This window comes from Dipodomys spectabilis, unplaced genomic scaffold (genome assembly GCF_019054845.1).
Source record: "Dipodomys spectabilis isolate Male_0828 unplaced genomic scaffold, ASM1905484v1 ptg000002l, whole genome shotgun sequence".
In the NCBI taxonomy this organism is placed as follows: domain Eukaryota; kingdom Metazoa; phylum Chordata; class Mammalia; order Rodentia; family Heteromyidae; genus Dipodomys; species Dipodomys spectabilis.
Window position 1 is genome coordinate 55,532,490 of NW_024870679.1, and position 13,117 is coordinate 55,545,606.

Below are 13,117 nucleotides of genomic sequence, written 5' to 3' on the forward strand. Positions count from 1 at the left end.
TGGCAGGTGACATAAAAGTTAATGTGTACATTTTCAAATATTCTACAATAGATGAATGAATACAGAAACACACACATACTTTTTATAAAGCTATTCATTTCATTACCAGGTATGTCTATGTCAAATACTTGAAGAAAAAAAAAATAAAAAATAAGACCTGATCCCTATGTTTGAAAACTTGTCAGAAGAAAAACTTGAAACAGAAGAATAATATTTAAAACTCATTCTAGGGCTGGGAATATGGCTCAGTGGTAAAGTACTTGCCTAGCATGCATGAATCTCTGGGGTTCAATTCCTTAGTACCACATAAACAGAAAAAAGCCTGAACTGGTGCTGTGGCTCAAGTGGTAGAGCACTAGCCTTGAGCCAAAAAGCTCAGAGAGAGTGCCCAGGCCCTGAGTTTAAGCCCCATGACAGGCCAAAAAAAAAGAAATATATATATATACAGAAATATATATATATATATATATATATATATATACACACACACACACATATATGATCAGAAAAAAATGGTTCAAATTAACTATATCCATCAGAGTTAAGAAAGGCTACAGAGAAAAGGTATAATTATGTGGCATTCTAAAAGCTGAATAGGACTTTTCTAGAAAACCAAAACAAGAAAAGGCAAACCAAATACAATGATCAAAATAAGGACACATAAGGTATGAGATTTGTGCTTTCGAAAGATTACTTAAGTCTAATTAAGGAAAATAAAGACCTATGGAAGAAAAAAAATAGAACATAAGGAAATCAGATAAAGGAATTATTTTTCATAACTCATGAAACAGATTAATTCAAGAAGGGGAGAGAATGTAGTCAATGCACTGTAGGTCCAAAAAGAAATGTACTTATTACCTGACTTAGGTTACTGTAACCCCTCTGTATATCACCTTTATAATAATAAAATAATTTTTTTAAAGAATGCAACATATATCCTACAAAACTAAGAAAAGTGAGAGCAGTATCAGGCACTAGTGGCTCATGTCTACAATTCTAAACTACTCAAAAGACTGAGATCTGAAGACTGCAGTATTCTAAGCCAGCCTGAGCAAAAAGTCCGTAAGACTCTCATCTCCAATAAACTACTAAAAAGCTAGAAGTGGAACTATGGCTCAAGTGGAAGTGTACTAGCCTTGAGTAAAAGAAATTCAGAGACAGTACTCAGACCCTGAGTTCAAGCCCCAAGATGGACACAAAAAAAATATTTTTTAATAAAATAGAGTAAAAAAAAGAGTGGGTTGGAAGGTAAGGGTAAAAATGTTGAAAGGGGTGGAACTGATCAAGATGCCTTGCATTCATAAACTGCTTTGTTAAATGGCAACTCCTTTGTACAAAAAAAATGAAAGCACATAGATAAACAAGTTCCTGAAGTATAACAAAGGGAACGAAAATAAAGGAAAGATGTGAAACAGTGATAGAATTTACACATTTAATAGACCAAATACTATGAAAAGGATTAGAGTTATAGAGTAGAATCAGGACATGAGTTCCACTCCAGCATCATAAAACAATGAAAGAAAAAAATCTATTAAGTCTCAAATATCATCTATAAGTATATCTTCAATACTTATGCTAACCATGAACAAAAACAAGATATATAACGTAAGTGTCTGGCTTAATGGGAACTGCTGCAGGTCCCTGACCAAGAGGAATTAATGCCAAACATATTAGGAAAGCCATTAATAGATCTCTGACGGACAAAGACTAAAGGAAAATACTGCATACTCAGAGCCCCAACCTGTAAACTATAGACTTGTTTGTATTCTTTGCTTTTCTTCTTTTTTTTTCCCCTGGGGGGGCGGGGGGCCAGTTATCGTGGGGTTTGAACTCTGGGCCTGGGTGCTGTCCCTCAACACTTCAGCTCAAAGCAAGCACTCTACCTGAGCCACAGTGCCATTTCCAGTTTTCTGAGTGGTTTATTGGAGGAGATAAGAGTCTCACAAACTTTCCTGCCCGGGCTGGCTTTGAACCACAATCCTCAGATCTCAGCCTCCAAAGTAGCTAGAATTACAGGCGTGAACCACCAGCGCCCTGCCTTGCTTTTCTTTTTTATTTTGTTTCTTTCCAAAACTATTCTGTATTTATATAAATGTGAGCTACTAAAGGAAAAATGAGAAATCTATGACAGGAAAGTAAATCTTGGTCATTCAGGCATTTAGTACTAGTGAGAGGTAAGGAGGCACCAACAGAGGGTGAAATAAATGGAGTTGAAGTACTTTATATGCATGTATGAAAATAGAATAATTAAGTCTATTGAAGTTGTTTTGATAAGGGGAAAAGGAAACAAAAAGTGAAAAGATTAACTTTGATTAGGGTACCTTGAACACCTGTATGGAAAAATCACAATGAACCTCTTCCTCTTTATACAACTTATAGATGCTAATAAAAACATGGAAAAAAAAGTATCTGATAAAATTTAACCTTCTTCCACAATAAAAACACTAAAGAAATAAGAAACACAATGAAATTACAAAAAAAATACAATAGAGATTACATATTTAAAATCAATAGCTAACTTCATATTCAAATGTTAAAATATTTCAAAGCCACCTGGCTTTGGTGGCCCAAGCCTATAATCCTAGCCACTCAGGAGGCTGAGTATCACAGTTTAAAGCCAGCCAGGGCAGGGAAGTCTAGGAGATTCATATCTCCAGTTGTCACCAAAAAGCTGAAAGTGGAGATGTGGTTCAAGTGGCAGAGTGCCAGACCTGAACAAAAAATGCTCAGGGACACAGCCCAGCCTCTGAATTCAAGCCCTAGTACAGGCAGGCGTTTGCAAACGCACACATACTCACACACACACAAATTCAAAGTTTTTCCTCAAAGAGCAAGAACAAAGCTAGGATTCTAATTTCAACATTGTTACTAACCACAATACTAGAAAGCCTAGCTACAGCAAATAGTCAAAAATAAATTGGACAGATCTAAAATATAAAGTAAAAGATGTTTGTTTACAGATAATATGACTATATATGTAGAAAACACTAAAAAAAAAAACCTGAAAAAAGTGAATTCAGATAAAAATAAATACAAAAATACAAAAAATACAAAAATATACAAATACAAATATACAAAAATCCATTAGTCTATACACTAATAAAGCCCATTCAAAACATGAAATTAGAAAAATAATCTTATTTATAACTGTTTCAAAAACAGTAAATTGCTTAGAAATAAACTTATCAAAGGAGTCAAATCTTACATACACTGAAAATAACAAAAGTTTTGTAAAAGAAATTAAGAAAGATCCAACAAAACAAGCGTCTGCAAGCCAGGGGCCTATTGGCTCCATGTCTGTAATCCTAGCTACTCAGGAGATTGAGACATGAGGATTGCAATTCAAAGCCAGCCCAAACAGGAAAGACCGTAAGGCTCTTTTCTCAAATAAACTACTCAGAAAAAGTAGAAGTGGCACTGTGGCTCAAGTGGTAGAGCACTAGTCTTGAGCACAGAGGGGCTCAGGGACAGAGCCTAGGCCCTGAGTTCAAGCCTCAGGACAAACAAAAAATAAAAGAGTCTGCATATTTGAGAACTAAATAACGGGGGCTGGGAAGGTGGCTCAGTGGTAGAGCGCTTGCCTTGCATACTCAAGGCCCTGGGTTCAATTCCTCAGCACCACATAAGCAAAAAGAAAAAAGCCGGAAGTGGGCGCTGTGGCTCAAGTGGTAGAGCACTAGCCTTGAGCTGAAGAGCTGAGGGACAGCGCCCAGGCCCAGAGTTCAGGCCCCACGACCGGACCCAAAAAAAAAAAAAAAAAGAGAGAGAACTAAATAACGGTATTAAAACACACATATTCAACATGATCTTCAGAGTCAATACAATCACTATCAATATTTCAGAAATACTAAAAACAATCCTGAACTTCTTAATGAACCACAAACAGCCCCACTGAGCCAAAATTGTCTTGGAAAAAAACAAAAGTAAAGAAGATATATTGTTGTTTGTTTGTTTTTGCAGTTGTAGGGTGGGGCTAGGTACTGTCCTTGAGCCTCTTTGTACTCAAGGCTAGTGCTCTACCACTAGAACCACAGCACCACTTCTGGTTTTTTGAGGGATCAATTGGGGACTTTCCTCTCAGACCTCAGACCTCAGCCTCTTCAGTAGCTAGGATCAGAGGTGTAAGCCACCAGCATCTGGCTAGCTTTATTATTTCTTGACTTCAAAACATTTTTTTAAATTTCAATATTCAGGGGCTGGGAAAGTGGCTCAGTGGTAGAGTGCTTGCCTTGCATATATGAGGCCCTGGGTTCAATTCTTCAGCACCACATAAGCAGTAAAGGCCAGAAGTGGCATTGTGGCTCAAGTGGCAGAGGGCTAGCCTTGAGCTAAAGAGCTGAGGGATAGCACCCATGCCCAGAGTTCAAGCCCCACGACTGACAAACAAAACAAAACAAAAACTACAATATTCACACAATAGTATGGTATTTGCCTAAAGGCAGACGTAAAAACCAATGGATGAGGGAAGGCATGACATTGTACAAAAAGAAATATACTATTTACCTGACTTACATAACTGCACACCACCTTTACATTAATAATTTTTAAAAAATTAAAGCATTAGAACAGAACAGTAAGTCCAGGGATAAACCCACAGAGTCTAATAATCTTCAGCAAGACTCCATAAGACAAGACTACATAGTAGGGAATAGAACAGTGTTTTCCACAGATAGTATTGAGAAAACTGGATTTCCACATGCAGGTAAATAAACTGAACCATTACACCATACTCAAAAATCAGTTCTGTGGGTAGGGATAGTAAGGAAAATCTGGAAGAATGCAAGGGGAAGGGATAACATTGTCCAAAAGGAAATGTACTCTTTACCTGACTTATATAATTGTAATCCCTCTGTACATCACCTTTATAATAACAATTTTTAACTCATTGTATTTGATAAATTAAAGACTTTAAACAAGACCTGAAACTACAAAAATCTTTAAAGAATAAGACAGTGTGAAAACCTACATGACTTTAATCTTGGTAACAATTTCTTTACAATGACACCAAGAACACAGGCAACAAAAAGCAGAACTAGGCAATTAAGACTCTACTAAATAGGGGCTGGGAAGGTGGCTCAGTGATAGAGTGCTTGCCTTGCATGCATGAGGCCCTGGGTTCAATTCCTCAGCACCACATAAGCAAAAAGAAAAAAGCTGGAAGTGGTGCTGTGGCTCAAGTGGTAGAGCGCTAGCCTTGAGCTGAAGAGCTGAGGGACAGCTCCCAGGCCCAGAGTTCAGGCCCACGACCGGACCCAAAAAAAAAAAAAAAAGACTCTACTAAATTAAAAGGCTTTTTCACCAAAAAGGAATGGAGTCAAAAGGCAGGCTACAGAATGAGAAAAAATATTTACAAATGAGTTAATTTCCAAAATACATGAAGAACTCCTATAACTCAACCACAAAACATCAACTAACCCATTTTAAAGTTGGGCAAAGTGCTTAGGCACCAGTGGCTCACAACTGTAATCCTGGCTACTTAGGAGGATAATACCTGGTGGATCAAAATTTGAAGGTATCCCAAGGAGAACAGTCTTCAGTTTTCCAATTAATCAACAAATGTCAGATTGGAAGCATTATTCTTGAATTTACTTCTATCTCAATAGAATAGTTACAATTAGAGCCTAATGATCTGTATAAGAAACTATCAGTTTCATTTTATCTTTTTCCCTTCCTGTTGGCAGTCAATTCAAAAGAATATAAAAACTGAATGTTTTCCTAATGAATTATTCATATATGAAGACTATATAATAGGAAAATACTTACCAACAGTACAGCTGTCTTCAAGTACCACATCAACATTTCTGTCTCTGTATTCAACTCTGAAGTCTAGCATCCGAGGTTGCCTTTCTACAATCTGCCTAGATGGCATTACAGGTCGAAATGCTGAAGAAGAGGAAGTAGAAGTTGGAGCTGGGTGACTTGCTGGATCAAATGCAGGTCCTGGTATGGTCTCACCTCCATAGTCACTAAATGTTGACATAAAAAAAGTTTTTCAACAACCAAATCATTACAGATTATACTCCTAACGCTTTCTTCATCCTCAGCTCTGTGTTCTTCCTACCAAGTATCCTACTGATATTAAAGCCAAACTAAAGTTCTACTTCCTCCAGCAAATGAAGGCCACATTTTATTCTTCAACCCATCTTTGCCTTTTTAGTTTATTAACAGCTACCTTGTGAAGAGGATCAAGTACCCTCACTATGTTTGTAAAATACTCATTTAAATGCTGAAGTAAAAACCTTGTCTTCTCCTTCATTCATTCTCACTAAATCACTATTTAACTCATTATCTTCAAAAAAAACTTTTTTGAAACTTCAATGTCCTTAAAACTTAATTCTATCTGACTCCTGGCATTAAAAGGAATTTTTTGTAGTTTATTTAAATTAAAAAAAGCAGAAGTCATCAGAGGAAATTACTTTATCTTCTTAACATCAATTCCATAAGCTATCCCACACATGCACTATCTCTTTTTCCCACTTTCTATGAAATAAAGGGGGAATCACTTTTCCTATGTGTGTGAAGTCTAAAAGCATCTTTTAGCATTAGAGAATAACTCCACTCTCTTCCCTTCCTCTCTTCTGGAAACATGTTTCAATGTTTGTCTTCTTGACAGAAAATAAAAATGAAATCCTAGCTCTGCCCTTTTAATAGCAGTCTTATTTGTAAAATGAGGAAAAATAACAATATTTGCACAATGCCTGAGATCTAACTAGTAATTCCTCATACCTCAAACTCAAAGATCACATTATTAATGTTTTCCCAAGTCTGATTCTCCACTATTATCAGCAACTTAAGCCAGAAACCTATGACGGTTATCTTTGACCCCTTCCCATACACCCACATCTTTTCAATATTACCTCTTAAATATCCTTTGGATAAGTCATGTGCCTTTATCCTCTGAAGCTGCCATCTTAGACCAAGTCACAACTTTCGTACAAAGTAATTCAATAGCCTTCTAACCAATCTCTTAATACATTCTCTTACTCCTCCACAAACTACCATTATAGTAAAACTAAAAAACAATTGTCTTCAGACCATGTTCTTCCTTAATCTTTCCATTGTTCCCTCTGCTCTTCAGATAGTAGCATAAAAAAGTCCTGTATTATCTAAATCCTATCCATCTTCCAAGCATAATCCTGCACCATATTATCTTCTCTCTCTATGCTAATAACCACAAAAGCTTTCTCTCACCTTGATCCCCATTTCACAGGAACACAGGCTAGTCAAAGAATATTCTTTTCCTCCCCAACTTCATCTCATTTCCATCTTTCAATTACCAGATTTATACAAATCTCTCATTTCAGATTATTTTTCAACTCAGTACTTTTGCTACCACACAACTAGGTCTAATTCCCCATCATCATCTATAATTACAAAATTATATATATTAACAATCATTAGACACCTACTACAATATAGTAGTGATATTGTAGTAGATATATGTACATACACATAAACAGTACTATCATTTAAGAAGTACTATATATACATATATTCATAGTTATTACAATATGTACGATAATATTGTAATACTATCATAATAAGTTCCACAAGGACAAAGCTCACATTTTTGTTTTTAATGGCTGTGTCCTCTTGCCTTCAGTTCAAGATTTTATACATAGAAGGCATCTGAATTTATGAAACTAATGAATAGAGAAGTAATTGTTTAAAGCACTGGCTTTTCTCTGACTTAATATGTCGTAGATTTTGTAAAGTGCTTAAGATCTTACTGACTAGTAATTACTGATACAAAGACAAAAACCTACCCTTTCAAGTATAAGAGGAGGTGCAGAAATGGAGGGACAAGGGGTGAACAAATGCAGCAATGATATTCAAGGAATACTATGTTGAAGATGAACTATACAACTTACAGGTGGGAATAACTGGAAAAGCAAGGGAAGGGATGGTATTGTCCAAAAGGATATGTACTCTTTACCTGAATTACGTAACTGTAACCCTCTGTACATAACCTTTATAATAACAATAAATATATTTTAAAAGAAAAACCTGGCAGGGTGCTGGTGGCACACATCTATAAACCTAGCTAATTAGGAGGCTGAGATCTGATGATCCCTGTTCAAAGACAGCCCAGGCAGGAAAGTCTATCTCCAATACAGTACTCAGAAAAAGCAGGAAGTGGCATTGTGGCTCAAGTGATAGAGCACTAGTCTTGAGCACCAAAGCACAGGGACCCTGCCCAGGCCCTGAGTTCAAGCCCCATGTCTGGGGCTTAAATCTCAGTTACAAAATTCAAGAAAGTAGTCATATGATGAATACATGGGAAAATATCCAAAACAGGAAAAAATATCACTGCTGAGATGAAAAAATGAGCTCTTAAATATTTATAATCAGAATCTTTATGGTGACACATACCTCTAAGGTTTATTTTTAAATCTGGAAAGCCGGGCACTGGTGGCTCACACCTGTAATCCTAGCTACTCAGGAGGATGAGATCTGAGGATCTCAGTTCCAAGCCAGCCCAGGCAGGAAAGTCCGTGAGATTCTTATCTCCAATAAACCACTAGAAAACCAGAAGTGGCACTGTGGCTCAAGTGGAAGAGTGTTTGCCTTGAGCTGAAGAGCACAGGGACGGTACCCAAGCCCAGAGTTCAAGCCCCACAACCGACAAAAAAAAAAAAAAAAAAAAAAAAATATATATATATATATATATATATATATGGGAAAATCAGTTTAACTTACTAAGCAGCTAAAAACTGTTAAGTTTAAATTACTGACTTACTGTTTCTAGTTTCCGTATCTATCTTTCTATATAGTCTATTCTATGATGTTGGGTCTGAGAATCTGCAAAACTTCTTTTCTTCCGAATACTACAGATTGCTACAACATTATGACCTCAAAGATATGCCTGAAAAACAGCAATAGGCAAAACACCTCCCAGTGGAAAGAAGTTAAGATTATATCATAGGTTGAACATTTCATCTGGAAGCAAAAAGAGCCTGAAATCGAAATTTTCATTAAATCATAAGTAATTCAGGTTGGAAAACTGATCAGGCTTTGTAAATAATAAAACTGGAAAACTAAGTGACAAAAAAGTTTAGGAAAGCTGGGCACTGGTGGCTCATGCCTGTAATCCTAGCTACTCAATAGGCTGATATTTAAGGATCATAGTTAAGATCCAGCCGGGACAGGAAAGTACATGAGACTCTCATCTCCAAGTAACCACCAGAAAACCAGAAATGGAGTTGTAGCTCAAGTGGTAGACCACTGGTCTTGAGTAAAAAAGCTCAGAAACAGTGCCCAAGCACTGAGTTCAAGCCCCATGACCAACAAAAAGAAAAAATGTTTTAAAAAGAGGTAACAGTTTAACAAAATGAATACAAGAAAGCCAAAATATTTCTTCTCTGAAGGGGTAGGAGCTAATGGGAGGGGAATGGAAAACTGGAAAGAAGAATGGTAGGACAATATAGTCATAAAATTCCATGTACATGCATACATTGCAAAGATGGGGAGAGAGGAATAATAGAAGGTCAAAAGATAGTATTACCTAATCTCAAAAAAACACCCAAAATTTTATAGTTAAGCTTTGAAATTTTTGGAGAAATAACATCTCACAAAGGTATCAAAAGTACATTGATGTCGGTATAATTTGTGGAGGGGAAGGGGAAAAACAAATCGTTTAAATAGGGATACAGGTGGACCCATTGCAACAATGAGATGTACAAGTTATGTTGACTTACAACTTTGGTGCGGGGGTGGGAGGGGAGGGGGGACCAGGAGGGGGAGCGGGGAGGATTGGGTGGGGGGGGGCAGGGGGAGGATGGGAAGGGATGGGAAGGGAAAACAAAGGAGGAGGCTACAATGCTTGATAAGAAATGTACTCATTATCTTGACCATGTAATTGTAACCCCTCTGTACAGTATTTTCACAATAAAAAATAAAGTACATATTATAAATATGTACTTATAAATAAAGTACAATAATAAATAAAGTAAAATATAAATAAAAATAAAAAGTACAATGACTGTATTAATGAAAAATAAAATTTTCCATTAAAAAGTGAAACAAATTAACAGCTTTCTCTTCTTTACTCTGCTAAACTCTTATCTAAACCATTAAGCACTATAACATACCTTTGTAGAATGCCATTTTCTTGGGGTATTACACCATTAATAGCTGCCTGAAAACAAGAAACAGACAAGATCATTTAATGGAGGTAAAAAGTGGGCAAATACATTACCTTGCTCATGTAACTGTAACCCCTCTGTACAGTATTTTTACAATAACAAACCAAAAAATTAAAATTTGGAAAAAAATGGGCAAATATAATCATAATACTCAGTGTACATATGTGAAAATGGAACTAGGTCAATTAAAGAAGAGTGGAGTTGGGACAGATAGGAGATAGTAATAGAAAGGGTGACACTGATCAAGATACATTGTACTTGAGCTTGGTACCGGTGACTAGCCAGATATTTCTAGATATTCCTAGATACACCAAAAAGCTGAAAATGGAGATATGACTCAAATGGTAGAGAGCTAGCCCTGGATAAAAAAGCTTAAGATCGGGGTGGGAAGGTGGCTCAGTGATAGAGTGCTTGCCTTGTATGCATGAGGCCCTGGGTTCGAGTCCTCAGCACCATATAAGCAAAAAGAAAAAAGCCGGAAGTGGCGCTGTGACGCTGCAGCTCAAGTGGTAGAGCACTAGCCTTGAGCTGAACAGCTGAGCGACATCGCCCAGGCCCAGAGTTCAGGCCCCACGACCGGACCCAACAAAAAAAAAGCTTAAAATCAAGCTGGGCGCCAGTGGCTCATGCCTATAATCCTAGCTACTCAGGAGACTGAGATCTGAAGATCTGGGTTCGAAGCCAGCCTGGGCAGGAAACTCCATGAGATTCTTATCTCCAATAAACCACTAGAAAACCAGAAGTGGTGCTGTGGCTAAAGCAGCAGAGTGCTTGCCTTGAGCTGAAGAATTGAGGGACAGTGCCCAGGCCCAGAGTTCAAGCCCCACAACCAACAACAACAAAAAAAAAAAAAAGCTTAAGATCAGCATCCAAGTCCTGAGATCAAGCCCCATTACCAACACCAAAACAAAACAAAACAAAAAACTTCACTGTACTCATAGACTGACAAACTGAATTGAATCCCCTTTGTACAACTAAAGAATAAATAATAAATAATGTTCATTTAAAGAGAGACAGAAGAAACAGATAACTGTTTAAGGGACCAAGAAGCTCACAGCATGAGGAATTCTTATGAAGAATTAAGTACACTTTGAAGTATTTATTTCAACAAAATACTAAATGCTTCCTTAACAGTGCAAAATATGTTCTATTCTCTACTTTTTTATTTTTTAATTTTATTTAATTGTAAAGGTGATGTATAGAAGGGTTATAGTTACATAAGTAAGATCATTTGTACATTCTGCAAACAGTGTTACCCTCTCCCTCATTTTCTCCCACTTTCTACTTAATAATAAAACATTTTAGAAAAGTTTAAAGCCTGCATTCGACATAGAGTATCACCAAACTTTTTGAGTCATAAGAAAGCTTAATTCCAGTCCTGTCAAAGTAAAATGCTCACAAAAATCAATGGTCAAGGATATCAAAACACATCAAATCAATTCCTTAAGAAAACATTTTTAGCATTATTTCTTTCCTAAGATCAGAAAGAACAATAAATAAGTCACAAATGAAAACTTCTATGAAAATTAAAAAATTAAATTAGCTGCAGAAATTCATTCTTTCTTGTTATAACCATTATTCTTAATTTTAAAAAAAAAGAACATTGAAAAGGAAAGAATGTTAGTAAGTGTCAAGTTTTTTGATAAGACTAGCACCCAACAATGGCAGAGAACAAAAGAATACAGTAATACAAGAGACACTTCCTTATATAAACATGACTGAAATCAGTCTCTAAGCTATCAAACAAGTAGTAATGATATGGCAAGGATATTTCTGGAGGCTACTGCCTGCCACATACAGAATTATTGACATCTTACTGTGGGGTGGGGACTAGAGAAGAGAATAAAAAATTTTTAAAAAAACAACCTTTCCAACTTTGCCTTTTACCATACCAAATCCTCCTTCCTTCCTCTTCAACATGAAATGAAAATATAACATGAATACTAAAAACTAATACTTTGTTTGATAAAATGAATAGCCGGGCCGGGCACCGGTGGCTTGCGCCTGTAATCTTAGCTACTCAGGAGACTGAGATCTGAGGATCATGGGTCAAAGCAATCCCCGGCAGGAAAGTCCATGAGACTCTTATCTCCAACAAACCAGTCAGAAAACTGGAGAAAACTGGAAGTGGCACTATGGCTTCAGCCTTGAGCTGAAGAGCTGTGGGACAGCACCCAAGCCCAGAGTTCAAGGCCCACAACCAACACACACACACACACACACACACACACACACACACACACACACACACACACACACACACACACACACACACACACACACACACACACACACACACACACACACACACACACACACCAGCCTTGAGCTAAAGAGCTGTGGGACAGCACCCAAGCCCAGAGTTCAAGGCCCACAACCAACACACACACACACACACACACACACACACACACACACACACACACACACCCAGCCTTGAGCTAAAGAGCTGTGGGACAGCACCCAAGCCCAGAGTTCAAGGCCCACAACCAACACACACACACACACACACACACACACACACACACCCAAGCCCAGAGTTCAAGGCCCACAACCAACACACACACACACACACACACACACACACACACACACACCAACAGCCAAAAGGAGTTTGTGCATTTTTAAAGCACTAACCTAAGTTAACTTGCCAAAAGTGGTTCAAATAGTATACTGTTGAGTGAAAATAAAGTAGAGTATAAGATGTTTGCTATTAATCTTGAAATTTGTAACATTCCACTGGAAAGTAATAAATGGAAATACACACACACACACACACACACACACACACACACACACACACACACACACACACACACACACACACACACACACACGGCAATGGTGGCATGTGCCTGTAATACTAGCTACTTAGGAGGCTGAGATGTGAGGACTGCATGTCAAAGCAGCCTGCAGGAAAGCTCATGAGACTCATCTCCAATAAACCAATCCCGAAATGCTAGAAGTAGGAC

General features: G+C 37.4%; 1 protein-coding gene across 1 annotated transcript in view; it reads right to left on the reverse strand.

Annotated features, from left to right (window-relative positions):
- Positions 1-13,117, reverse strand: part of Faf1 (Fas associated factor 1) — a 297,788-nt gene that overhangs the window by 253,280 nt on the left and 31,391 nt on the right. The window contains exons 3-4 of the mRNA XM_042677919.1: positions 10,092-10,138; positions 5,764-5,966 (exon numbers count right to left, since the gene is read on the reverse strand). Of these exons, the coding sequence (XP_042533853.1) occupies positions 5,764-5,966; positions 10,092-10,138 (250 nt within the window). The remainder of the gene's footprint in view (positions 1-5,763; positions 5,967-10,091; positions 10,139-13,117) is intronic.